The 27975-nt window shown below is 42.1% G+C and overlaps 1 protein-coding gene across 1 annotated transcript in view; it reads right to left on the bottom strand.

Moving 5' to 3' along the window:
• Positions 1-27975, bottom strand: part of LAMA4 (laminin subunit alpha 4) — a 98699-nt gene that overhangs the window by 44929 nt on the left and 25795 nt on the right. The window contains exons 3-11 of the mRNA XM_083829578.1: positions 20814-20938; positions 16894-16974; positions 11705-11919; positions 9216-9311; positions 7734-7885; positions 7482-7592; positions 4834-4945; positions 1347-1514; positions 419-612 (exon numbers count right to left, since the gene is read on the bottom strand). Of these exons, the coding sequence (XP_083685704.1) occupies positions 419-612; positions 1347-1514; positions 4834-4945; positions 7482-7592; positions 7734-7885; positions 9216-9311; positions 11705-11919; positions 16894-16974; positions 20814-20938 (1254 nt within the window). The remainder of the gene's footprint in view (positions 1-418; positions 613-1346; positions 1515-4833; positions 4946-7481; positions 7593-7733; positions 7886-9215; positions 9312-11704; positions 11920-16893; positions 16975-20813; positions 20939-27975) is intronic.

Genomic DNA, 27975 nt, shown 5'->3' on the forward strand with positions numbered 1-27975 from the left:
TCTCTGGGCAATATGTTCCAGTGTCACATTATAAATCAGTACATAACAGGTGAAACATTTCCACCACAGTATTTACAGCAGCCATGCTAATTGGAATCTTAGGCTTCTTGGGTTTTGCTGTAATACATCTTCCTATGTTTAGGCATCAGTAACCATCTTTTCCTCGGCCAGTTGGGACATGCTGTGCCAAAATCTGGCATTTATTGTGACTCCATGAATAAGTAATACACCTTGTACTTCTCAACTTATTGTGTAGAACTGGAGTGTCAAGCTCATCCTGCTGAGTAGCCCAAGAACCTCCTTTTTTTGTGTGTGTGTGTGGTAATTCCTGAATCTCAATTGTTTGTAATCCACTCTTTTAAGTACCGGCAAACACGAACTATTCACAGATACTTATGATAAATATACTGCATAATACCTCATGCTCTTGAAGATTGGCTGTGTTTTTCTGATTTATATCCCCTGTTTGTTTAACATAGTCAGATGCCTGGTTTAATGCCTCCTCCAGGTCTGACAGCTTCATATTGTGTTCACTGAGCTGCTCCTTCGCATCAGAAACTAGAGATCTGGTGTCATTGTACCTCTCATGAAACTCTTCAACTCTCTGTAGCACTGGGAGAAAAATCAGAGGCCACTGATTAATCCATAGCAGGCACAGACAAACGTACGCACAGACATACAGACACTTGCGAAACACAAACACATTTTTCTGCTTGTTCTGCCATGGGAGCAGCAAGGAGAGACTTGGGGCAGACATTTGGAAACAGTGTCACCCTTGGCTGCTGTGGTGGGCTCACTGACTGTGTCCATCAGAGCTATGCCACTGCTGGTCCCTTTTCCACTGCTCTGTTACTAGTGTGGAGAAAGGCAGGGAAAGGAAAAGCTGTAGCCCTTACGTTTGTTTAATGCTTGACAGTCTCCTGAAGTCAGCAGAGTTATATTGGCTTGGGTTAGGAGACCGGCTGTGGTGAACCACACTCAGGGACAGAAACCAGGATTCCTTTCATGTTGGCAGATAATACTTTTCCTATTCTTTTCTTTCCCAGATTTGATCTTGTCAGCTTTTTTTTTTTTTTTTTTTTTTTCCTTCAAACCATCAGGAGCAGGTATTATTATTTAATCTCTTTCACTTCCTGTGTAAATAATTAAGGATAGAAGTCTGCTAATGGGCACACAGGTCTCATATACTTGGCCTTACATTCTCCTAAACTGCGATGTCTGCAGCCGCCCAACCCACCAGCACCTCCTGGTTCTCCCCAGGGGCTCAGCATTATGTCTCAAGCTGCCCAGCTCCTGCCAGCTGTGCATCAACATCTGGGTGAATTGAAAACAGATTCAAAACTTACGGTCCTCTGCTGCATCTTTCTCCTCAGCTGCAAGTTGCCTCTGATTAGTGAAAGGCTTACGGCGTTTGATTTCCTTCAGCATCTCCTCAGCCTCACTCAGCTTCTGGGCAATTTCCTCAGGGCTCAGCTCTTGTTGAATTGCATAGTATTTCATCTTGCTGCTGATTTCTGTGAGAAAAGAAGGAACAGATGGTCAATCCAGCATGCTACGGAGAAGTAAGTACTCTTCTGTGAAGTACTCTTACTTTTGTGAATCCAGATCAAGCTGATGGCGAAAGAAAATTTTAATTATGCTACCACCCTATGGTAGATAATTATTATCTTTAATCCAGTCTTAAAATTAAACCTGTAAATAAATCACACTTCATGGCATATGTGGGGGTCTCATCAGAAAAGGATGAGATTAAATAGGTGTGGGTAGTGTGCATTATTTGGCTTGGCAGTTCTTGCAAGCTGAGATCGTCTTTTTATTCTGAGCTCTGTGGCATGTAGCAGACTGGGGCTTTCCTCCAAGATCGTGGTTTTTAAGTGCTACTGCAAAAATGTGATGCTTATTAAACAACAACATCAGCAAAGAGACTGAAACAATCTTTTTGTCCCTCTGAAGAAGTTTGAGGCACCCTAAAGACGTAACATAAGGCTTCTGGCATGACGCTGCCTCGCTGGTTTGGAGATGGATATTATTTCAAGGTTTTGGTCTCAATTCAAAAAATGCTGTTGAATCCTTGCAGCTGAAATTGAGTTTACCCATTCCCTGAGCAAGCATTACAAAGTTTTCTCACTTTTCAATCCTTGGCCTCGAATACCAACCACCTCCTCTTTCATACCCTGTGAGTAGCTTTGGCTTGCGTTCATCACTGGATTTGTGGATAGCCAGATCTGGCAAGGCAGCTCTATGGATCTGTAATTTTTTAATAAAAAAAATCTACGTGTACTTGTGGCACAACTAATTCTCTGGCAGAATGTCCTTTCATGCAGTTTCTGGATGGCTCCTGAACTCATTAGTGAAGCTTTAAAGTCTCAGTCTCAGCAGCAACTGATGACCACAAGTGCCTCCGTGGCTTTCTTTCTCCTTCTCATACTGGCACATGTGTCTACACACATAGACGTGTGCATACACATGCAGCTTACCTTCAGTAGAACCTGGCTTGCCTTCTGCAGTAGTGATGCTGGAGAATATTTTTATGCATGGTGAAAATAATTTTCACCCACTTGCTTGCAACTATTTTTCTGGGTTGAACAAACACTCTTTTTCATCACAGACAGGTGCTGCTTCTTCTATGCTACGCCAACCTGACTTCTGCTATTTGTGACCCAAACTAGACATATTTCTGCCTTCTGTAATTCCTTTCCTCCCCCAAACAACTAATGATACAAAAGAACTATCCCCACAAGTCAGCCAGTGAGTGCTGGTCGACGTACAACGAGGCTTAGGCTGACACCTGTACTCAGTAACTATAAAAATAAAAAGTGAGAGATGCAGCAGTAATCAGAAGTGATCTACCACTGTAGGTATAAGAAGGGAGAACATTTGTAACATGCTGTGTGCATGGTCTTAGCCTGCCTCATCTTTGTGACAGGATATGTTAACTATGTTTACTAAAATTGAAATATTGGTTGAAGCACCCATGGAGGTAATGATCAGCAAGGATAATGTTTGGTGTATTACAGCACTTCCTTACAAAAGTTGCCACCAAACTTGCAATAATTGTTTTAAGTCAGAACCACTCAGGCCTGTTAATCAAGGATTTCTATTAACTGAAAAAGGACTATTTAACTTCATCTGGCAGTCTGCTTTTCTATTCTGGTGCCATAAACAGCTTTTTACACTGTTGGCTTTGCAAAGGACTGGGAGAAATCAGTGTTCTTTACGTCAGAATGGATACTTTCATGATGCAGGTTTACAGGGGACAGGGATGCTTCTGTGTGCACTCACTTGGGGTTTTATTGCTTTCTGAAGTTACAGAAGAAGAGGCTACAACTGGCTTAATCTTAGTTTTATATATGAGCACAACAACATTACGTCAGAGATACTCCAGATGAAGATGATCTTCTCAGACTAGGAAATTTTTATTTAATTGCAATTGTGCTTGGGAAGGTGTTCACTGTTGCCATTTATCCTTTGATGTATGGTACAGTAAAAATTCTTGAAGATCCAAGCAGTCTCTGAGGCTGTAAATCAAGAATCTTCATCTGCAAAGGTCTAAAATACCTACATTTACAGTCAGAAGAGAAGTAATGTTCTGAAGTTTATGTTAGTTCTAGAGATGCAGTTATTGCTCTAGCATGTTGCCCAAAGATGGATACAAGTTTTATCTGCATTCCCTCACATCATATACACAGATGAGCAGAACATTGAGATGATAGGTGACAGGTTGTCCTATTTTAACATAAAAAAGCACTTGGTTACACTCTTCTAATTTTGGGAGATCTTCATCATCACATTTATCTTTCCTACTGTGAAACAGCATCACTATAACCATTTCTGGCAGTCTGCGCTACCCATGTGGTTAACAGTTCTGTTTCACTTTTAGTAGAACCAATGCGTTCTTTGTTGGGAAAGAAAGAGCCAATGAAAATGTAGTTTTTCAACTCTACTTCTGTATTTCAAGAAAAAAAAAAAAAAAGAAGAGGACAACAGCCACTCTCTAAGGCTGTGTAGATGGGGCTGAACCCAAACTCAGCTAGAAATTTTGGTTTGATGAAGCAACAAACAGCTTGAGGAGAAAATCATTACCACCTTCTACACTGAGCTTGGCGGAGCAGTAAGTTCACAAAATGATGTACTATTCAGCATCTTTTGCTTTTTAGAAGCATTTGCATGAAGTTATATGAAGCAGAGAAATCCTACTTAGGAACAATTTCATAAAATGCAAAAAATTGAACGGAAGTAAAACTCAGTAGGGGGATCACCAGAGTTAGTCAGATCTAACTGACTACTGTGGGTTCAAAAGGAAAAGTGCTTTTAAAAAAAAAATCTGTCTAGCTGTTCACATGCCCTCCATTATTTACCAGGATGATCAGAAAAGTGCATTTGTATGAATCTGCTGACAGGGAAGACACTAAGCACTCTTACTTCTCATCCTGTGCTTGTGTTTGTGGCTGCAATCAGCCCCAGCTCTTTTTTTTTTTTTTCTTCCTCCACGAGTGTATATAAATACTTTGAGCAGCTATTCAAACAATCAGAGACTGCAAGTTGAATTACCTTGAAGTATTCCATGTAAACCTATTTATTATTATTTTTCTCTTTCAGAGAGAGAAAAAAAGTGAAGCTCTTATTCTGGTTGTCAGACCAAATCAACCCATAGTGTCAGTTGTCTTTGAAGAGAGACAACTTTTCATCATGGCATTGCAGGCTCTAAAAGCCTTATGTTTAAAGCCTATGGGTTGCTTTGTGAGAGTGCCCGGGTGCAATGACATTTTTTTGCTGGAGGTTTCATTAACACATGCTTCACATTGAGCTGAACCAGAAAAGAAATCTATTTACCTTGAATGTTATCCTTCATATTATGGAGCTGCTGCATGAGCTGCGTAGCACGGTTGTTGGTCTCCATGGTTTCCTTCTGTATCAGTAGGCCTTTGTTGGATGCTTGATTTCCCTATGAATAAACCATGTGAGCAAGATATTAGATTTTTTTTCAGATCCATATGCGTGTGTGCCGATGAGCAGTGTAAACACACATTTTGCTTTCTCCTGATGAGCATGTGAAAGTCCATTTATCATATAAAGTAGCATTTACAGTCTGAAGTGAAGGGCTGTCTTGCCGGTATTTTCAGAATTGCAGAGTGAGAGATTAAAATCTGTCCCATATTTATCCATCATTTGCTGCAATCAAATTGCCATAAATTATGTACAGTTGTAAAACTCCCATCTGCTGAGTCTCCTAGGCATTCAGCAGGGCTGGCTCATTTTGCTGGGTATCGTGTTTCCTGAGTAAACATATAGACTGAAGAACAAGGTGCAAAGCTCCCCACCATTTTTAGATCACTGTCTCCCTCATGCGAGGTTGCCAGCTATGCAAATTGTAAAATTAAGAAAATGAGTGTCAGGATTCAAAATGCCCCGAAGAGCATAGCCACACTCCTATCCTATATTATGGTGGAGGTTGTACACCACGCTGCGTTCTCCTATATAGACACGAGGTGACGTGGTCCCCAAATGGTGATAGTGAGGCACCAGGTGAGGACATAAGGGAAGTGAACCATGGCACAGTTATCGTGTTTCCTAGCCAGCCATTAACTTTGGGAGTCCTTGGATTTAATTTTCACTGTTATGTCTCATGAAGGAGAAGGAAATATGGCTGCTCTCGACATTTCCTGGACTCAGGGGATGTGTGTGTGTGCCTGTGCAAGACCACACCACAAGCTTGCCGGTAGCAAGGTGTTTAGTTTAAAGCCCCTGTTGGGGCTGCAACAGCAAGAATCCCCACTGTAAAACCAGTTTGAGTTTGGGAGATAAGCCGGAAGATTTTAGGCTGTTGCTGTGCTGGCTTCATGCCTGCTTAATTCCAGCAGGCCGCGGCCTCCCTCCTGCCATGCAGCCTGTGGTGACACCAGGGTGAGCTGGAAGGCAGCAATGGAGGTGGTCCTGCATGAAGCATGGGTCTGTGGAAAGGTTTGCTGTTTGTTTCTGTTGACTTGCTTATTTTACGTCTTCAAAGGGCATGTGCTGTGCTTTCTGTTTGTATTCCTTTATTCCTGTCAGGGTTTCCTACGAATGCTCAGTTGCTTGGCATTGTCACCTTGTGCTTATTTTAAGCAACTTCTCTCTGTTTTTACACACATTTGCCTTTAAATAATACTCTTTCCTCACCAAACATTTTATTAATAAAACTATTAAGTGCATGGGCAATTGCTGAGACAGGTTTCCTGATTGCCATAAAATTGACGGGAAGCATAGCAGCACAGATGAGGGGTACTCTCATTGACCCTCAAATTGCTGCTGGCAGAGGGAGACTTGTCCTGGAATCTGCCCAGAGCCTGGGAAGGAGAGGTACATGGCTCCCCCAGGGCTCTGCCAAACATTTAGGATTGAGTTTTGTGTGGTTTTACTCTAAGCTCATCGCCAGCAGATTCTGGGAGTTTCAGATCCCATTTATTATTCTCATTCAAACCTCTCTTTTGAACACAGAGTCTGTAATTCTGCAGTGCCCTTTCTGCTAAGTGCTGATTAAAAATACTAACCCCCACATTTTCTCTTCCACCTCTCCATACAGCCCTATTTTCTCTTCCTTTGTGTTTCTTCTTCTTGCTCCTGCATCTGAGTTTTAGCCTAAGGTATAAATTTGTCTCCTGAAGGAATTGGTAAATGAATACAAGGTCTGGCTTTTTGCAATAAGCGTGAAATATACTCTAGTCATACTGCAGCTGTGGTTATCTCTGCTTGGGAATAACATCACATGATGTATCTCACTATATATATATATCTCAGCAACAGAAAACTGGCTAATAATACCTGTTTAAAATACAGGAGAAGAAATTTTTCAACCTTTTTTCTTCTCTTAACATATATTGGTATTCTTTTAGGGTGCAATAGAAGTGTTAGTGAGCTGAGAGTAGATAACCTTAATTTTATAGCTTAGCAATTGAATGAGGATATAACATTTATGATTATAATTGTGTTATAACATATCTTGAGTGCTGATCAGCTTCCATCTCAGTGGGTACCTCAAAAGGCTTTTACACTGGCAGCTTCATAGCATATTGTGAAGTGTCTAATCAGGCTAAATGGATTTTTACAAGGGCATACGTGTAAAATAAATATAGTACAAGGGCTCCCAAAGTCAGTCCAAACTACTTTAATGTTGGTTACTTTGCTCTGAAATACTAAGGCAGTGTGTCTACCTCAGATCAAATGTTGTGCCTGTGGTGTAGGGATTAAGGTGGGAACTTGAGTCCTGAGGGGAGGTGACAAACCTCTGACAACACTCAGCAGACTTTGGCCCTGCTCTCCTCCTTTTCTGAGAAGATGACTTGATAGATCTTTTACACTTTTATTTCAGAGCCTAAGTAAAGCAGAAGGTTTAGAAATAGAAAGCTTTCTCAGCTACCCTTGTTTGGTGAGTCTCCTATGCCAGCATTTGAATATGAAAAGCCGCAAAGCTTCTGTGCTCTGGCAGGAGGCTGTGAACAAACCTGGTCTTCAAGAGTTGCTGCCTCTCTCAGGAGATCATTCATTTCATCTGCAGCATCATCAACTTGGATGGTCCAAAGCACAGAGTGGTTCTTTTTTTTGGACATCGCTGCCTGTGTGCAGGGGAAAAGAAGTCAGTGCACCCACAAAACACATTTCTTTAGTGAGGGCAGGAATTGAAATTTACACGAATGGAGTGGAAATTCATGTAATGAAATTAAATTAAAAAAGTGAAACGTCACCACTGTTTGTACCTGGAGATGGGTAGCAGTGAGGTTCAGATCATTCAAGCGTTTCTGAGCTGCAACACCCGTAGAAATGCTCAGTAAAGTTGTTTTGCTTTCATCGATAGCCAGAACTGCTAATTGGATGTCATCTGTCAAATCCCAAATACATTTATCGCAGCCTGATAAGAAAATAAAAGTGTCATTTTTTTCTTTAAGTGTTTGTGTCAGTTAACAACAAACATCCTCAATTTACTTTTGAGTGCCCTTGCCCCATGGGGTTCCCTCTCTTTGTCATTGACGGGACCTGATGGATACATTTTTTTTTTTCATTTTCATATACCACTTCCAAAGGTCCCACAACACAGTCACAGTGCTTCCAGCTGAGCAGCACCAGATGGGACTACTCTGAGGGGCTGTCGAGGCGGCTCTGTAATCAGTAGGGAGAGAGAGATGAGGCATTTCCTGGATATTCCCTAGAGGCTCCGTGTGTTTGTGTCCCAAAGAACAACAGATGGGGGGTGAAAAAACAAGTTCATTTTGCCAGAAGCCAGAATTCTGTATTTAAAATCTGGTGGTATGAGAAGTAAGGATGTCCAACAGCTGGACTCTTGGATGCATATTTGATTAGGAAGGCAACTTCTTAAAGCACAATTACAACATGTTTGAATTATGCTTGCACAGCACTACATCCTTGTTCTGGCTGAATGCCTCCAGTGCCACCTTCTTTTTAGTGATATTTGTGCCACCAGTAAATGGGAGAGACTTAGATGAACATGAAACACAGATTCCTACAGGAACTTTTGCTTGGCATCATCTAGTCTGCATTCTTGTTGGCAGAAGCTGCCAAATATTTTCCTTCTGGTTGCATTTTGGGACACCTTTCTTCTTGGGAACAGGTTTAGAAGCCTGTATGTGCTATGCTTCTGCATTAAACCACAGATGTAATAATACTAGCATTATATATATATATATATATATATAAAATCAGTGTTTACCAGTAGTTACAACATAATACATTTGGAAGCTCCCCAGGCTTCCTATAGTTAGACTAAAAGAGAGCTGAAAAGCAACTGACTGATGTGTATATGTCAAATTCTCAACAGTAACAATTTATACTAGATGTACAACTAGAAAAACAGAAGTGATATGCAAGACAGCACAGATAAAGTAGTCCTAGCAATTTTTAAGGCTGGAATATTTTTTTTTTTTGCAGTAACTATGTTTCTAAGTCTAGAGAAGTGGCTTTGGTGATACATCTCTACTGCTCCACAGTTGGTACCTAAATATTCAGTCTGTATTGCAGAACGTGCTTGTGCACTCATGTGCACTTGAGCATATGTTTAAATACAGTCAGCAAGACATTGCACATCTTCACATGTTTAAGGGCACTGCAGAATCAAGGTATAAGTGCCAAGTCCACTGGAGAGCCAAGCTCTTAAGTTAGTGTCTGCAAACATTGAAATACAAGAACAACAGTCACTTTTGGTGTTCTCATAGTATTATTCTTACTAATGGTGGGGCAGTCTGTGCCAGTAGAAACTACAGGACTGTCTGTGAGGCATTCTCCGGTCTGGCTGTCACACATTCTCCCTCCACAGTTACATTCTGGGGGAAAAAGAAAGGGTCTTAAAATTAATAGTCTTCAAAACATCCAACCCACCTTTCCCATCCCAAGACCAATGTAATAATTATACATAGGATTGTGCATGGAAAGTCAAGCCAAAATCAAGGGCTTCTCAGGTTGATTTTCCCTTCATTAAACCAGATAAAATATGCTGAAGAGACTTGTTCAAAGCTTCCCAGCTGGTCAAAAAAGTAGTTCCAAAACATCACCTTCTAGAGAGGGTGATGTCTGGGAGATGGACTAAGGAAAGCAGTACAGCTGAAGTTAATTATTAGTTCCATACCTCTCTGCAGGCCTGTGGAATTTCTCAGTGCTGTGTCAGGCTCCCACTAAATTAAGGTTTCCAGCTATGAGGGATTGATAGTGGACTCCAATCCCATCATCAGCTTGAGCATATCAAAAAGTAAATATCTCCTACCACTTACAATGAAGAGTAAGTGAGGTTTTACATTTTTTTAACTTGAGTAAGCTGCATTCCTACTGCCAGCACAAGTGGCTTTTTAAAAAGTATAATTTTTAATCTAAAGTGTCTCTCTCAGGATTTAATTGACCTTTTAAAATATATTACTTTAAAGATTAAAATATTCTTGGAACACTTTGATAGAATAACAAAATCTCTAGCAGAACAGAAAAACAGTAGTGACTTATCTGGCATTCATTTTGCTCTTGTGATTCATGGTTTCAGCAGAATCTCATATAACCAAATTGTTTACTGCTATTTTATTGCAGCCCATTCATTGTTCTCTATGAATTGTGCTTGTATTTACATTCCACATTAAACATTCATGGTATTTTCAAGGAAAATGTGTAAAACAGCCTCAAAGTTAAACATGATGTGCTAACATTGGAATATTTCTCTGAAACTGAACCACAGTTAGTGGAACTACTCATTTTTTGTACTAATGTGAGAACAGAATTTGGTTATGAATTTTATGGGGCAATCAACCTTTTGATCTCTCCACAAGTATGAATTGGTGTCTCCCAGCTCCCACATCTACAATGCTTTCATTTGTTAGTTATTTTATCAAGAAGTGAAAGAAAAGTCTCAGCTGTATGACAGGATCTAGTCTAGCCCCCAAAACAGTTGGTAAGATTACGGTTCTAAGATTAAAATTTGGATTAGGTTGCTGCTCAAGAAAATCAAACTGTCTTCTTATTTAACTTGATAATTCTTAGCTTTTCACACAAATGTTTAGAGTGAATTCATTTCAAAAGCATTTCTGATAATATTTCATCTATTTGTTTGGGAGGTACCAAACTTTTAATATGGAGTTAAGGCTTTGAATGCTGTTGTGGTTTACTAGTGGAGAAAGGTTCTAAATTTACCTTTATTTCTGAGTGACATTTGTAGAAAGCTTGGAAGTGTGGATAAAGGGCAAATGGCTAAGAAATTTATTGAAAAGAGGCTGAAAACTGCTATCTATAGCTACATCCTGTCATTCTATATGGGAGAACTGCTGTTAAATCATCTCTGGTGAGCTGAGTTAGGCAGTGAAGCACATAAACAGGGTTTGCTTTTGCAACCTCAAAATCACAGAGATTGAACTGCAGGCCTGGGTTGGGTGCCCAGATCCAAGCATGAGCTGAGCTTTGAGACACACTGTTCCCTATAGCCATTGTCTTTTTGGCTGGATTGGATACCTGGGATTGGCTTTTCAGGTTGCTGTGTGTGGGCACCATCTCTTCCATTCAGTGTAAATGGAATTTAAGTGTGTGACTTAGTGATGTGAATTAATCCCAGAGACAGGAGCAAAACTAGAAGGGACTGCTAGTGGCATAATATGCCCATAAATGAAGACTGCAGCACATAAGACACTTGAGTCCAGAATATCCTCATGGCCTCCATCCTCCATGTCCCCAAACATGTCCTAGCACTTCATAGTCAGCTAGTAAGAAGTCCAGCTGTACAGTGAGTTGCAAGAAGGATGTAGGTTTGATCCAGACATCACAAATGTCCCGAGGCCTATAGCCCTATACCTCGAACCCAGGAGGACTTCAGATGTTCATGGTGGTTGCATGCCTCGGCTGTGGTATGTGAGTGGTATGAACAAACACAAAGGTGATGTCTATATCCAAATAGAGCTTAAGGACCCTTTTTTGATACAAGATGTAGGCAGTGTTGTGCCCAGGCATTCAGCTGGGATGTTGGGGTCTGTACTCTGAGACTTGCTCATGGGCCATGATAGGGGGATAGTGCCAGGGCTGATCCACTGGAGCATCCAAATCCTCCCACCAGGTGGCCAGGAGCACTCCCTGCCTCCCAGGCCCATTCCCAGGCATTTTATGACTGATTCGGGCATTCCCGGGAGGCAATCCATGCCCCATGCTGTGCCACGCTTTGCTCTGCTCTGTTACGCTGAACTATAGACCATACCTGTACAGTTTTTAGCGAATCTGGCATCCCCAAAGTACCCCGGAGCACATCGTTCACACTTGAAACCCGTGGTGTTGCGCAGGCAGTTGCGGCACTGGCCGGTCACTTCATCACAGTCTTCAAAAATCAGGTTTGGGTCTGAGTTGCCACTGCAGTCGCATTTTTTACAAGTGCTTCCAATTAGCAAAGGGTTCCCATAGTAACCAGGGGCACACCTGAAAGGAAAAGAGAGCCCAGAGACGACTTGCAATGACATTGCCATCTGCGGTAGTGTTTTTTCTCTGACCTTATTTATGTCCCCATGAATTGATGATGGTCAGCAACTACTAAAGGACAGAAGGCAAATTAGAAGCTGTATTTCTGCAGAGGCTGTTTTGTGCTCTAACGTCAGTCTGTACAGTTATTTATTTTTCCCTTCTTGAACACTCCTGGTATCTCAATCACTTCAGTCTGCATTATTTTTTTTTGTATCCTTAGCAGTGCAATGATTTGTTCCCATTGTTTTAAAATATATGACAGCATGACCTTGGCAGAGATGCAGTCCTAGTGTTTATTTTCGTCTTTTCAGCTTTGGATCTCTCCAGCTATATTGTGTTATATAGGAAACTGGGGCAAGAGACTGCCTTTCATGATGTGGAAACTCAGGGGAAGTTCAGACGTTATTTTCATTATAATGCAGATACCAGAGCTCTGACCGGAAGGGGGCTGAATAAATACGTTTATGACATGGCATTGGGATGGCGTCTGGTTTTTTCAAAATCAAACAGACACCAAGCCAGCCTCCCTTTACATCCCCACTGTGTTTCAGATTTGTTCTACGTTAGCCTGTTGGCTGAGGCCAGAAGAGTAAGAGCCCAGGAGGGGAGGATGCCTCTGGAGGTTTGCAGAGGGAGAAAGGGAGGTGGGCAACAGACACCTCAGAGAAGGCCTGAAATGGGCCCGAATTGCTTTTCATGTTTTGTCCTATTTGAGCAACATTTCTGTTGAATGCTTGCTACATCTTAAAATGGAAGAGATGTTGAAACTGTGGTGATTTTTGAAAGGCTAGTCAAACCAGTAATACCTCAAGCTTCTGGGTGACCCTACACTAAGACAACAGGTAGTAGACCTGGTGTCATCATCAGGGTCTCGGTTAAAGGAGTTTCTGCTGGTAGCAGGGAGCATGCTTATTCCTGCCTGCTCCATGACCTTGTGAAGCAGTGGGACTGGGGGGCTCAGCTGGCAGGATGGGGACAGCCCGTGCCACCCATGGTGTCACTGCGGGAGTGCGCATGACCCCGCAGCCTGCACCGCAGGGGCTGGGAACTCATGCCCCAAACTGGGGATGAAGAATGACCACGGGGTAACTAGCTGGCACAGTGATTGCTCACTGAAGGTATCAGAGGGTTGAATGGCTGTCAGTGTGATTTAGGTAAGGAGTACTCTGTGTCATCCTGTTTTATTGCCCTGTTGTCCTAGTCTTTTCTCCTGTCCATAAAGCCCTGTCTTCAGGCGCTGTTTGTTCTGCTGTTTCTGGGTGGGAGAGTGAGCTCTCAGGCAGTTTGGTGTAATTTTCCCAAGTTTCTGGCTGGGGACCTGGGCTGAGGCCTGCTGTCTCCTAAAATGTGAACATAGACAAATCTGGGTTCTGCTGTGTCTGAGCAATGAAAATGTGGGCGATCTGATAAGAGCTTCCAGTTTTGATCTGTTCCTGCATTTGCTGAAGTTTTTTTTTTTTTTTTTAATAAAGAAAGTAATTTCCTCAATGCTGCTTTGTTCATGTTCCAGTCCTGAACCCCCACAGTAAAAACACATATAAAATATTAAGCATCCTAATATAAACCATTTGGCTGCCTCAAATACTGCCTTTGCCAATGGCAAAGAGTCTATTTGTCTCTTTGCAGCACTGCCAGAACTTTCGGTGCAGATCTTATCACTTGGGTGACCCAGATGTAAAGAATAAAACATGTGACCTGGAGTTCTCTGCACCCCTCGAAGAATTGTGAATACAATGCTGAGTGTAAAGATTGTGATTTAACTGACTTTGATGGAGTCACTCCCTATTTCCATGGGAGTTTGAGCAAGCAGTGATGGGTGATGCTGCTATATAGTTATGCCAAAAGGCTTACTATAATTTTTGAATATTTCAGACGATGTGGCATAGTCATATTTTCCAAATTTCAAAACGTTTATGAAGTTTAAAAAAGAAAAACTTTCCCCTCTGTTAAAAAAAAATAAAAATCTGTTGTACTATTTGATTTATTCTGAACTCTCAAAATCTTGCAGCATTTCTCTTTAACTTTCTGTGCTTAGGCATTTTCCAAAAGCCTGCCTGTTTCACATGTCCACCAACTCACAGAAGCCACTCAGCAGAGCTTGGGTGAGAAGGGGGCTTTGCTTACTGTTAGCCAGCTTTGGCTTTCAGACAGTGACTAGCAAAGACTGCCTACTGTTCCCATCAGGCCCACAGTTTCTTCCCTCTTATAAGGGCAAGGTGATTTAAAAAAATTTTTTCTGAAATACGACATTCAGTTCACTTGCCAGAAATGCAGTGGCAGTTCCTCACATCCTCACAGATGCATTTGTGGGTCTGGAAGTGAATGCTGCTTTTTATGACCATCTGACTCACTTTTATTAGCCATATCTCCTCATCTGGAGTAGCTGTCTAAAACAAATAGGAACTTTTAGAGTGTGAATAAATGTGTCAACTTCACTTTCCCCTTCCCTTTGCCACTGAGGGCATATCATAGGCTTGGACTTTCGCTGGCCTCTTTTGAATGGTTGGTAGCACGTGGGAAGAACAGGGATGGATGGATGGAAACATATTGCTCCATCTCTGCACTTTATGGTCTGAAAAAGTAGAGGCCTGTGGTAAATGTCTTTTTCCTCTGTTGTATCAATAAGGGGCTCTTTGTTGCTAAGAATATTTCCTCTCCCTTGTGATTTATCAGCATTGTGGAAATACTAAAGCTGCTAAGTTAAACTTTGTTTCATCTTATAGCCATGTTTGCTTCCTGCAATTATTTGTGAGTAAAAAATTAACTTCCTCTTCACTGGCAATGCCAAAAGGACCTTTCTCATCTGTTCACTTTGGACACTAAAGCATCATTTGCTCAATTATCTTTTTTAACTTTTGGGCACTAAGAAAACCTGGATTTCAGCTGCTACCACCTCAGTGCTTTATCGCTGGAGTCCAGCAGCAACATGATTGTTGGATGTGAAGGTGAATGCTAAATGTTGAACTGGGAGGTGTGTTTTCCCAGTTCCTAGCACAGGCTTCCACGATTTCACGACACCGTCTGCTGGCACACATCAAAGAAACCAGCTAGACTTGCGCCAAGTCCCTGGAGCAGCACAAGGAAGCCTCCTACACAAGCGCCAGGGGAAACGGAGCGGGCTGTCTGCCAGGCACTGCCCAAGGAGTGTGTCCCACAGCTCGCTGCCCCTAGGGAGGGCAGGGAGGGATGGAGGGCAGTGGGACGTTGCCTTCCTCTGCCCTGGGGACATGAGCTGCTCTATGGGATGCAGGGAGGGCAGGGGCAATGTCCTCTCTCACCTGGTGCCCCTATACTGTGACTGCTGCCAGCACCAGCAGCCAGTGGTGGTGGTACCCAGCAGCAGTGTGAACAAGGCAGGGGCTTGCTCTTTGGCGAGGGGACAGGGACAAGCAAGGCATCTCTCATTAGTCTTTGAAATGCTTTATGTCCTGACTGACACAAACGGGAGCAGGACCAGCAATCTTGCAGGAGGGAAGTGCCCTTTGTCACTGCTTGCCGCTTACCCCAGCGGTTTGTCAAAGACTTAACCCAGTGACCAGGGCAGGCCGATTTCTTTCTGTAGCTTTTCCTAACCCATCTACGCAGCTTTGCCTTCCTTGAGACAGCTGCAGTGTGTAAGGCTGAGTAGTGGCTGTTAGAGAGCCGCTGCCATTCTCTGCTGCTGCAGTGAATATGCTGCTCATTTCATACAATCTGATTTGCTTGTAGTTTAGGATGACATTTTAATAACTATTAGGAAACCTCACTGACCTTTTAATTGTCTGTGTTATCCTTTGTGCATACATCTGACATTTCTTAAGAACAAAAGCATACAGCCACAGGCCTGGAAAGAAGGCTTTTTTTTTTTTTTTTCCATTTTTGTGCCATCTGTCAAGAGGGCTTTCACTATTGCTGTCATTGTGCTAGTGCTGTGGAGGTAATATGCTGACATTTTTACACCCTCTATAAAGGCAAAAGTCTTCACTTTTTTTTTTTCTTTTTTTCTTTTTTCCATCTTACCTTTTTCACATTGATTTCTCTTTGCATCAGGAGCAAATATCCTTTTTCCATTCTCTAGAAAAGTATTGTCTGAATTCAGACCTTGCCCATTAATGACAGTGGATTGAATTTTTAAATACTTCAGGGGCTTTAAGGAAAAACAAAATGAGGTGTTGAGAAATTCAGTATCTGAGCCATCCTACACCCCTCAGTTTTGTATTAGAGCACTTTTAATTTATTGGATGCTCAAGGAGAATTTTTGAATTATAATCACGTTTCTTCACTGAAACATTGTCCATGTGTGTCCATGGTGAGTAAGATAGGCCTTTATGAGACAGGAGAGTAAGCTATATTTCTGCTGCATAGCTCCATTTATTTGCGTACTTTGTAATTTAAAAGATATTTACTGGAAATTGCTTGTGGGCATAAGGAAAAGTTGAAAAGCAGCACTGACCTGTGGTTGTTTGCTTTAATTACGTCTGTGAAGTACATTTAAAATTTAACCAAGAAGGAGTCTGCTCATTACGAATTTGAGCAGATAAGGTATTTTCTCCTTTGCTTTCGAAGCATTTAATTGGCAGAAGCCTGATATCTTTTCAGAGCAGGGAATTGCAAGAGGCATCTCTGTGGTGGCAATTTTTCACTTCAGCTGCTGTTTCTGATTTGTATTTTGATTTGTAAGTTGTATTCCTTTTACAAAGATCACCACATGAGGGTATACAAAGTGCAAGAACTGGATCAAAATACATCAGATGTAGAAGTCTGTCCTACCCTGACATGTCTCTGCAGCAAATCCTTACAGATTTTATTATGAACTGAATGAAATCCTTTGACAAACGTGATTCAGTCAAATGAATACACATCCACAACATTTCTCCCCAGTGTGCAAAGATTCCTTTGAAGGCTCCTGGACTTTGGCATTTTGACCAGTAAGTTATCCTGTTAGTTTCTTACCTTTCACAGTTGGGTCCTGCATAGTTTTCCTTACAGACGCAGCGCACGCTTCCATTTTTTCGGTAACAGGAGTCTGCAAAGCTGGAATTTCATTAGAATAAATCATTAGAATTGCAGGCAATGGCAAACACTTGGGAGTTTATCTTTGTAAATGATGGACATTTGCTGTCAGTGCAAACTCTGGCTCTTGGTTCCTCACTGCTAAATATTTTTTCACAGGTATCCTTAAGCTTCATATGTGATGTACACTATACCCTTTGTCTAGTCTTTTTAATTAGTATAGGAAGCACTAATTAGTGTATAACACTATGGAGCTATATAATTCCCAGATACATATACATTTCTGTATTGCAGTGTAGATCGGAGAAACCTTCAGGTTTTGTTTCACGTGTTTTAGACCAGGGACTTGGATAAATATGTATGTCATGCAGACCTAATTGCTTCCTCTCCTGTACTTTAAGGGACATAAGATTGCTTTTAAAAGACACTGCAGAGAGCCCTTCGGGAATTTAGACTCTGGAATGGGTACAGTAGTTTCCTGTGCAAATCCCACAATTTTCCTTAAATCTGATCTGGGAGTAGCAAGTGGTGAAAAGTGAACTAATTGGTGCTGTCCTCATTTACGATAACTGAGGATGCTCTACGGTCTCTCTGAGAAAGCTGGAAAGACCCCGGGACCTCTTGTGAGACCAGCTTGCCACTTAGTGATACTGATTGCAGTAATGCCATGTGCTGTAATTTACATTGGCATGATTCTAAACCATCGACTCCTTGCTTTCTGGTGTTTTCAGGATTTAACAACTGTATAACAAAATAGGAGACAAGAGAGAACAGCAGCCAAATTTGGAAAGTGCAAATTCCATACACTTCAAATACGGCGATATACATGATTTAAATACATCTGCTGTTAGAAGACATACATCCCAGAGGTGTTTCCAGTTAGATTGCAATCTGTGTGAGCAAATTCCTGCCAGCACTGGAAAGCAACTGGCACACTGAGAGGCAGCAGTTGTCAGCTGCAGGCCCATGATTTCTAAAATGGAGGCCCTGAGTTGCTGCTAACCTCATCCTGAGTGGTACCAGCTCTGGTTTCTAAAAGGCAGCGTGCCCCTTGAGAACTGACAGCATCAAAACTGTAAGTCTGTCTGCATCCTCCTCTCTGTCTCCTGTTCCAGTATGATGCTGAGCTGTGCTGGGCAGCTGTAGCAGTTTGCATCCCTTTTGCACAGGATTTCAAAAGACTCAGAGCAACGGGGAAAGAGCATGATCTACACACTGCTTGCTCCAGGAAAGAGCTGCATTGAAAGGTGACAAGAATTCCTGCAAGATTTCATTTTCCATCAGCATTTCTCAGCTACTGGGACATCCAGGGTCAAATAAAACTGCGTCTGGGTCTGTGTTGTCTCAAAACATTTCATATAACCAGAGAGAACACAAAATGAGATCCTTCTCACAGAATTCACAAATTGACTTCAGTAAAGCTTTTATGAGAACATGTCAAGAAAATCATGAGAGTTTGGCAGCCTTCCTCTTTTTTTACAAAGCCTAATTCCTTCACGTAGTTGTACAAACCGCATTGTGGATTTAAGTTATGAAATAAGACTGAAGCCTTCCTGAGATTTTGTATTTTTTGTGACCTCTTAGGGGAAGAAAAGTTCATAAAATTCCCAAAGGTTTAAAAAGAAGTAACATCTGCTGGACTGTGAAGCAATGCCCATTCCCTTTTTTTATTCCAAAGGGATGACATTACACTTCATGTGGTTTACTCAAAAAGTTCCCTGGACAGTAGACATGAAGATGGTCTGGCCAGAAAATCTGATGACACGCAGATGAATCCCAAGAACAAATATGTATCTGATGAGTCCGTCAGTTTACAGATTTGGTCACTTTGTCTAACTATTATGGATTCACTGGCTATTTCCAAAGTGAAACAGAGTTCAAAAAAATAACCTTTGCGTGTTCTTTATTTAAGGCTTTTAATGCGTCTCTGCTTTCTGCTAGAGTTACTGTTTTGCCTTACCGTACATGGAGTAGGACGAATGGAGGAAAAATACAAGAATAAGAAAGAATGGTTGTTCTTTGAATTTAGTTATGCAAGGCTGAATGTTGCTCAGTCTTTAATATTTGCCTGTGTTCCAGACCCAGCTGAAGGCTATTGCTGTTGTCGGGTCTCTGTCATACAAAAAGCTGTACAGGAAATTTCTGCATGTTATTTAAATATAGGCATAAGGCAAATTGGGGCAGGACACTTCTTTAGGTGTTGCCTTCAGGACTTGCTTCCAAGGAAAACCCTGAAAAACTGAAGTGGATTTTTACTGGGATAATTTAAAAGGCGTGGCATGCAGATGTTGAAGCATCCTCATGAAGACTCCTGGCAAGTTTTGTTCTCCCTTCCCTATCCCACACTGCAGCCCTTTTGGGTTCGGGGCTTCCTTATCTCTAGGAGCCCCTTATCTGTAGGGCTGCTTGTGGCTGGGGGCACTGCCACAAAGCCCAGCGGTCTGCGGGCTCAGGCAGGGTCTGGGCTCAGGCAGAACTGACCATGCTCTGCCAAGTGGCACTGCAGGGAGGAAGGCCTGGAGGTGTGCCTGAGCCACCCTGCTGTGTCCTGGCTGGGTTTTGGGAGCGGGCAGCCCAGGCTGTGGTTAGCAGTGCTGTTCCTTACACCCATGTGGCTGCTCTGTGCCCAACAGGTTAAAAAAATCCCTTTTGCTAAGGAGAAAGCACTGCTTCCGACTGTTGTACTTCTACTATTTCTGGCATTACCTCTGCTACTGAAACTGGAGGAAACAGGAAGCCTTGTCTGTGAGCACCCTCCCTCCTAAGCCTTTATAAATGTAAGCAAAAACAGGTTCTTCCCCTGTCTCTTGAGGGTTTTCTCTCTAACCTAGTCAAAACTGCGGGTTTTCAACAACAGCTGTTCTCCACCCCAAAGCCCTCCTCATGTCTGCAGCTCGCCACGAAAGCCAGGAGGTGACCTGTAGGACTTTGGCCAGAGAGATTTTGTCCTGTTGCCATTTTGGGCTTGTGCCACCACGCAGCTGAGCAAAGCACGGCTCATCCCACCTTAGGGCTGGATGAGTAACGTTATAGCAACCACAAACAAACACGATGAGAAAATTCCCCCTTTGTGACAAGCCCTGCTTGAAAGTAGAATGGGAAAAAAAAAAAAAAAAACACACAAGGGGAGTAGGTAGCTCAACTAAAAATAGCCTCAACCCATTGGCACGTAGCATTTCTTCTGGGCCCTGCGTTGCGATTTGCCTGGATGCCTTTCTCATGGAGCGTGGAACTCAAGCAAGAGGAAGCTGGTTATGTACTGTTCACCTGCGCTACTGATGTGCCACCAGGTTTCCAAAAACTGATTACAGTTTGTAGCTTTCTGCTTCTTCAGAAGGCACAAAGTGGGTGACACCTGGAGCTCTTTGGCTCAGCCTTGGTTTTCTACTAGGCCTTAGAGCTTCTTTCCTGAAGGTGGCCGTGTGTCAGCTGAAGTGGCAGCGTACCTGTCACAGAGTCCTCCCACTCCTTCCTTTTATCTGTGCCGCTATTTGCAGAGGAGTCTGCCAGGCTGTGCTCTGTCCTGGTTGGCTTCACCCTCTGGGGGTCATGGACTGCCCTTTTTGCCTGTCTGTCTGTCTCTACTACACACATCCCTGCTGCTACCTTCCTCGGTAACTCGTCTTTTAGGCATTCCTAAAAGTAGCCAGACAGCTGAGTAATCTCTCCTACATAAAAGAGGGAGAACTTGAATTTGTTCGAATATCAAATACTGTGATTGTAAGTGGGAAGTCCTCTTATTTTCCTCTGCTGGGAAGGGCAGAAGCTTTGTCTCATGCACGCAGGCAGGGATGCTGCCCCCACCTTGCAAAGGGCCCAAAGCAGCCCAAACCAAAGACAAACAAAGACTCTTCACGTACTTGGCAGCTCCTGGCAGGGGACAAGGGCAAGGCTGGCAGAAGGTGGGCACTCCCCTGACAACGTCACTGATGAAGCCGTCCGGACATTGATCGCAGTGCTCCCCTGTCGTGTTTCTCTGGCAGTCCTTCAGTGAAAAGAGAGAGAGTGATGAAAGTCAGATGAAGGTACTGCCTAGTTCAGAAAGAAATCATTTAGCTGAACACCTGGCCAAACAGAATAGGGGCTGAAGCCAGACCCCAATCCTTCAAGGAACTGAAGGATGAAACCAGACCCAGTATTAGCTAGTACTGCTACAAATAAAAATGCTCTGAATGATCACACTGGCCAGCCGGTGAGTGTTGGCAAGGTGCAGGACAGGACAAAACAGACATACGTGTGTGCCAGGTGCTGGAGCAGAAACAGCACCGGCTGCTGTCAGAGATGCCATGGGTACTCAAGTGTAGCGGTCAGCTTTGCTGAGTTGTAAGTGCCAGCAGGAAAGGTCCCTTTTGCTGCAATCAAACCAACAAGAAAAATGTCTGCTGGTAAATGCTGTCAACAGATTTCAGTCTAGGCAGGTTTCAGCGAGGCTGCTCCTTGGGCTTGATGATTGGAAAAGAGCATCAGGGGAATCTGCAGGCAAATGGTGGCTAATACACCATGTAGCTCTGATGCTTTTCTCCTGAGATGAAACGTGTTACACTATTAAGGGATGCCATGTTCTCATCTTAAAGGAGGTCTGTTTAATGGTGGGAAGAAGTGGGAGCCTAACATATTTCTTTCTCATGCCAAACTGCATTTGCAGTGGCTTTTTTATAAAATACAGAGCAACTGCACAAAATGTCACTCACTTTCAAAGCAAATTTTATCTCTGCAGTCTGATATTTCTGAGGAAATATAATTCCCCATGCAGAGGCAAATCAGCCACTGGTTGATATTTTTGGAGTTCTAAGACAATAAATCAAGCTATGGTAACTTATACAGAATATTTATTTGAAAATATTTCATGATCCTGGGTAGAAAATTGTGCCTCAGATAACATTTTCAATCACACACACACACACTGCAGTCAAATTTCTCTGTAAAGGACACTAAATTGAATTCAGAGGTTCTGCATGCCCAAATAAGCATTTTTATATCATTTAATTTAAAAATGGTTACACACAGATGTGACAGGTTACGTGGGCTTTCCCCTATGCACATGGCAATGCTCCTGCCTTCATTTCAGCAAAATACCCAGAAGCTGCCATTGAAAAAACACAGCCCTCCAAATTCTAATTGTCTTGCTGAATTGCTTTTCAAAGAGTAGGAAAGGTGCACAGAAGCACTTTTCTTTCTTGCAAATGTGCAATGAGTTTTGCAATACCCCTGAATCAGAACTCTCCAATGACACCACTTCGCACTGATACAGTACGGATGCAAATAGCTATGAAAGGCAAGCAAAGGGCCAGGTCCATGGCAGAAGTGTGCAGAGCACTACTCTGTGCAGTGCATGTTTGCTGTAGTTTTGGGTTCATGTCCTTGATTCTTTCCTTTTCAGACCTGCAAACAGCAGATCATGGAAGCTATGGACTGATGAATGTAATTTCCATCCCTGGTAAGATGACAGCATCTGTAATGAAGAAGAAGGTCTCTGAGTGTGCGACTAAGCACCATCTGAGTCAGGGAGTGCTGCTTCACTAACCTGCTGTATAATGGTGCAAATAAGCAAGAGTATGAAGGGGATCCAGAGGACATTTATGGACTTTCAAAAAAGTCAACTAAATTGTCAGAGGACTTGAAGAATGTTTCTTTTACTAATTGAAATCTGGTAAAGACTAGGAAGCAAAGGGTCAGATGTAATGGTCACTTTTCAGAATGGGGAAGAGTCACTATTTAGATCACTTAAGCTTTGGTCCTGAGACCAGTTTTGTTCTGTATTCACCAGTGGCTTATGAATAGAGACTGAAAATGTTAGGGCTGTTCAGAGGGAGATAAAGGCTGACAGGAGAGGGTATTTGAGGTATGTAAAATAACAGAGATGGGAAATAAACTGAATGCAGGACAATTGTTCTCTCAAAATCTGTAGTACAGGAGAAGAGGGACACTCAGTAAAATTATTAGGAGACTTCAGTTTTAGGAGGTTTCACTTTAAAAGGTACTTCTTTATCCAGAAGATAAGAAACTTCTGCAACTTGCTGCCAGGAGGCGACAGTTTTTGCAGGGGTGAAAATTTCCAAGAGAGATTCATGGGGAATGCGTTCGTAAATTAACACTAAGAGAATTCAGGCTGTATGTATGCTATGTGTGTATGTATGTATGTATATTAATGTTCCTTAATACAGCAATTGTGGATGCTGGTGGAGTATGAAGCCAAGAGACCTCAGAAACAGGCCAGGCTGGGCGTTATCCCCAAACAATATGTCCTGTTGTCACCATGGGAGACCCAATGTTGACTGCAGAGGCCTTCGGTCAGGCCCTGCAAGGGGACCTCTTGTGTGGTGCTCAGAGTTGGCGCAGGTTCTAGGAAATGACTGTGGTGCCCCAGTTTCTCCTCCAGTAGTCATTAAATCCCATTGCAGAAGTCTCCGAGCTGTCAGCAGCTGGTGGTGTCTGAAAGAACTGGGAAGTTGTGTGTCAGATTTCGGGAGCGCTGGCGGTGTTTCACGCTGGGTTCTGTGGGCAGAGCTCCTCTAGTAGCACCAAGCTGGGGGTAGGTGAGCTTAGCTTACTGATGTCCTGCTGAGCCAAGACCCTACAGATCTGGAACTCACTTTCTACTCCAACCATAGAGTGTGCTTTGAATAAAACAGTATGAGGAAAGAGGGATGAGATTAGGGAAGATGTTTAATGAAAACAAATAGTTCTGTTTCACTTGTACATACATGCATTGCTAAATGAGTTTTGTATCCCAATATTAAAAGTTTGGTTTAGTGGCAGAATTCTGCCCTGGCAACACTGATGATTTTTTTTCATAATCCTGTGTGCCAATATCATCAATTTCCATTGAAAAACATCATTTCAGTAAAGGACAATCACTCTTGCCAGAGCGCATCTGATGTTTTTTAGCCAATCTTCTTTATTTGAATCTTATTAAAGTGCCCCAGTTAGGACTTATTAATTTAGTTCAGACCTCTTTTGATTCAAGGAGGATTCAAGGCTTGTGTTGTTGCATTTTTCTAGTCATACAGAACCTACTGCACAGCAATCATTTATTTCTATAAAGCCAGAAAGCCATTTGACCAGAGAACTCTACATCAGGTAGAATATGATAAGGAAAAAAGAAAAAGGCCAGCCTCTTTCTCCATGGATCTTTAAATGAAGTAGACACAAATAGTTGCAGAGCATAAAGTGTTTTTTCGTAGTAATATTTCATGTAAAGAGAGTATTTACTATGCACAAAACCAGAAAGTTCTTTTAACAAAAGGGCTCTAAAATGAGAAAAGAAAGAAATTTTGACTCAGACAAGGTGGAGAAAAGAAGCCTGGTGAGAGCAGAGAAGCCGAGAGGAGTAAACAAGGGCAGAGCTACAGGCAGCCACTGTGGAGATGTCCAGCTCTTGCACTCTATTCCTGCAAGAGTGCATGAACCACAAGGCTGCTGTGACACGTGGTGTGAGACAAGAGGCAGTAGAAGGCTAACACCGTTTAAAAAATAGCTCGTGTTTGTCATTATTCAATGCATACGCAATTTTAATGCACCACAAGGAGGAGATGAGACTGTGGGCATCGAGAGCTCAAAGAGAAAGAAGGATCCTGTATCTAAAATGCTGACAGAGGTCTCAGGTGGGCTGCATTCAATTGCAGCCTTTGTCATGCTCTTTGTTTTCCCTCTGAGCAATTCACATCACCTCTCTTGGCCTCAGCTCCCCAGACAACATGTGGGTACTAGCAGAATAAATCCGTTAGTGGTTTCCAGAGCTCAGACACTTTTGGGATGATAACAGCAGGGCAGCAGGATAGCCGATGCTGCTCCTTAAATCTGCAGTGCTTTTCATCTTCTAAACTGAAGGGAAGTGCTAAAAGGCCCTTTTACCCCAAAGAACATCGTAGATGAGTGCTGGAGGCACTTCTGAGGTTTTTCTCCAGTGATTATGACGAAGTGTCGTTATCTTATTTAACAAATCAGCACTCCTGTGGATATTTAGAATTACAGTTTTAAAGTGATAAAAGGTGTCCTTTTATGTTTTATTTTGTGTTATCTTGGCATCTCCAACAAAGCTACTAACTACAGTAAGCCTATGAGACATCGCTGAAGGAGGGAGGATACCCTCCCTGAAGCTCATGAGGGATTCTCAGCGCTGAGTGAGGTTGGTTTTGTAGTTTGAGAAAAATGTTTTGCTTCTGAACTGGCCACTTTTGACTGAGAAATAATCATGGGATAAAAAATGGAATTCCATTTTTAGCATTCTTTGAGAAACTGGATATTAAAGTGCTTTGTTGTAAGACTTACAAGGGGTATTCTTGGTGCAAGCATTCATACCTGTTTTAGAATGAAAGGCATCATTTAATGTAGGTGTCATAAATCTGACTGCGTGTGTGATTGTTCACAGCCTTTTCTGTCTCAGTGGTTTGTTCAAAGGAATTCACAAAATTGTGAAACATGTTTAGTAATATTCTTGTCTATTTTTTTTCAAATAAAGCAACTCAGTTTTTTTTTTTGTTTGTTTCCTTTGAAAGACAAGGAAAATTGAAGTAAAGATCTCTAGAAAATAGTCATTTGATATGTCTCTTAGGACATCAAGCACTGAAGCTAGCAGAAAATTGCTGCCTGTCTGCACAGAACAGAGTGAGACATGGTACAGTTCACAAAAACAGACAGAGCTGTGCAGTGAAAAGTATTGCAACAAAGCTATAAAATACTTTTTTTTCTTTTTTTCTTTTTTTTTTTCTGGTAAACTATGTTTGGAATTTACATTAAGCTGAAGTTCTATGCTGAATTCTTTCCGTATGCCCATGTTAATACAGCCTTTATTTTCATAAAGCAAAAGTAGGCAGAGGTGTCCTTTTTCCTTGGACAATTCAGTTTCAGAGGAAGTAATCTGATGTAATAACAGCCTGGCTTCTGAAAGCTTCTATATGAGGATATAGCACACCATCATTCATCCGTCATTACACCAGCAGCAACGTGTCATATGACAGAGTGTCTGGATTGTATTTTTCTGTGTTAGAAAATGCCTTAGTTTGACCTTTGCTGGTCAAACTGCTCTGGTCTCATGGAGCGTCATCAGTCAGGGTGAGCATTTCTACCTTGCCCTTACTGTAACCATCTGTACTCCACATATTTGCACATGAAAAGGTGCTGTGGGGGGAGTGATTGTCATCACTGAGCTCCTGCACTTCTCTGCTTGGAAAGCAAAACCAGAATTGCTGTTCTGAGATCACGGAGCACTTAGTGTGATGCAGTTCTGCTCTGTAAATATGCTTGTGCAGAAATAATATTGAAGAGTTTGTTGATTCTCTTCAGGCAGGACAAGTAAAATTATAATTTGTCCCCCCAAAAGACAAACATGCTTTTCTGCAAATGAGTATTACTAAAAATCTAAGATGTGGGAATCTGTCCCACCTTAACTTAGGATCCTGAAGAGAGAAGAGCTCTTTTTAATGGTCTTCAGAGGCACTGGCTTCATTAAATGTGCCATTTAGACAATTACTTTAGGAAGGTTATTTCCTTGAAAGGCTAACACAGTGCAATTTGGGCAGGCTGTACCTCTTCCACAGGTAACAGGTAGATGACAAATTTTCTGTACCCTCTAGAGTTAAAGGAGAAAGACAGGCCCTAGCACAGAGCGATGCAGGGCACCCCTGTTAGGCACCTAATGCGGGATGGTATGGAGGCTCTCCAGGTCAACAAAAGTTAATATCCAGCCCTGCTTCTAGTGAGGCTAGTAAAGTGAACAAAATACTACTTCTAATAAAATAAACCCTAAAAACATTATCTGTGAAATCTGGAAGTACCCTCAAACCTCGGTTAGGAATTCTGAATATTACTTTGCAGATGAAAGCAGTCATTGTTACAAGATAGCAAGAACTGATTTATTTTTTTCTCCCTTATTTCTTGTTCTTCTTAGAGGCAGTTTTGTAGCAATTGTTAATGTAGAAAGATTGGATGGGAATAAATAAATTATATGTGTAGAGTGATGAAATTGGTTTATATTACTGTCCAGTCTGTCTGTATTTATTGCTAGGCCAGTAGAGATTGGCCTGAGGTATAGTATCTGGATGCAGATTTAAAAATCTCCAAATCTGTGACATGCCCCCCTATCTGAGGTTACAGAGCTGCATAGTAGTGCACATGCCAGCATGCCAAAGCTCATTGCTGTCCCAAAATAATAATAGTAAAAAAAGTACTTCAGCATAATGACTTGAAAGCCATGAGATTTACGTGTTTTATCTTTTTCGTCTTTAAGGTTTATGATTTCATCCTTCTCTCTCCAGCCACAGTGGGTGAGCTGCAGTGTTAGCTTTCAAAATTTCATGGAAGAGATGAGGCAGTAAAAAGAAACACTAAATGTTGTGCAACCTCTACGTGTAACGTAAAGACAGCTGACCACCTGAAATAATGAGAATAGCAACAAAACTCAGCCCTGAAACTTGTCTGGTGTGGGTCATTATAGCCCATCTATGTCAAAGTTTTGGTTTGTAGAGCTTGTCCTGTGCTGAGTAAAGTGGGAGTTCATGTCTTGCCAAAAACATTTGGCTCTCTACTTTCTCCATCCATCACTTGCCTTAGCTTAGTGTGAGAGCAAGGGCAGCACTTCCTTGCAGTCTTGGTCTGGCTTCCTACAAGCCTCTTGAAGAGGCTGTGCAGGGAAAGTGATCGCGTTAGTGTCGTTGTTGCAAGTTTTCAATAGTAAAACCGTTAGGACAGCAAATATTCTATGTTAAAACAGAGCCAAGGGGGAGGGAAATTTCTCCATCTGAGGCACTGAGACTATTAGCACTGGCACTTCTGACAAGTGTGTACAAAAACCCTCTGGACAAGGGCTGCATTTCAACACCAGACTGTTGTAGTTCTTGTTAGCTTTCCAAAGGTGTATCACCTTGGGCACTATAGATAGATGCAGTCCATCTTTCAAGAAGGAAAGAGTGAGCTGCAAGCTGCAAGGCTCTTCATGAAGCCAGGAGTACCTAATAAGCTGGAGAGTTTTGCTAGCTCCCTGTGGTTTTGTGCTCGTGCTTGATGGATGTTTGTAGATCCACT

The sequence above is a fragment of the Anser anser genome, assembly GCF_964211835.1.
Source record: "Anser anser genome assembly, chromosome: 3".
NCBI classification, from domain to species: domain Eukaryota; kingdom Metazoa; phylum Chordata; class Aves; order Anseriformes; family Anatidae; genus Anser; species Anser anser.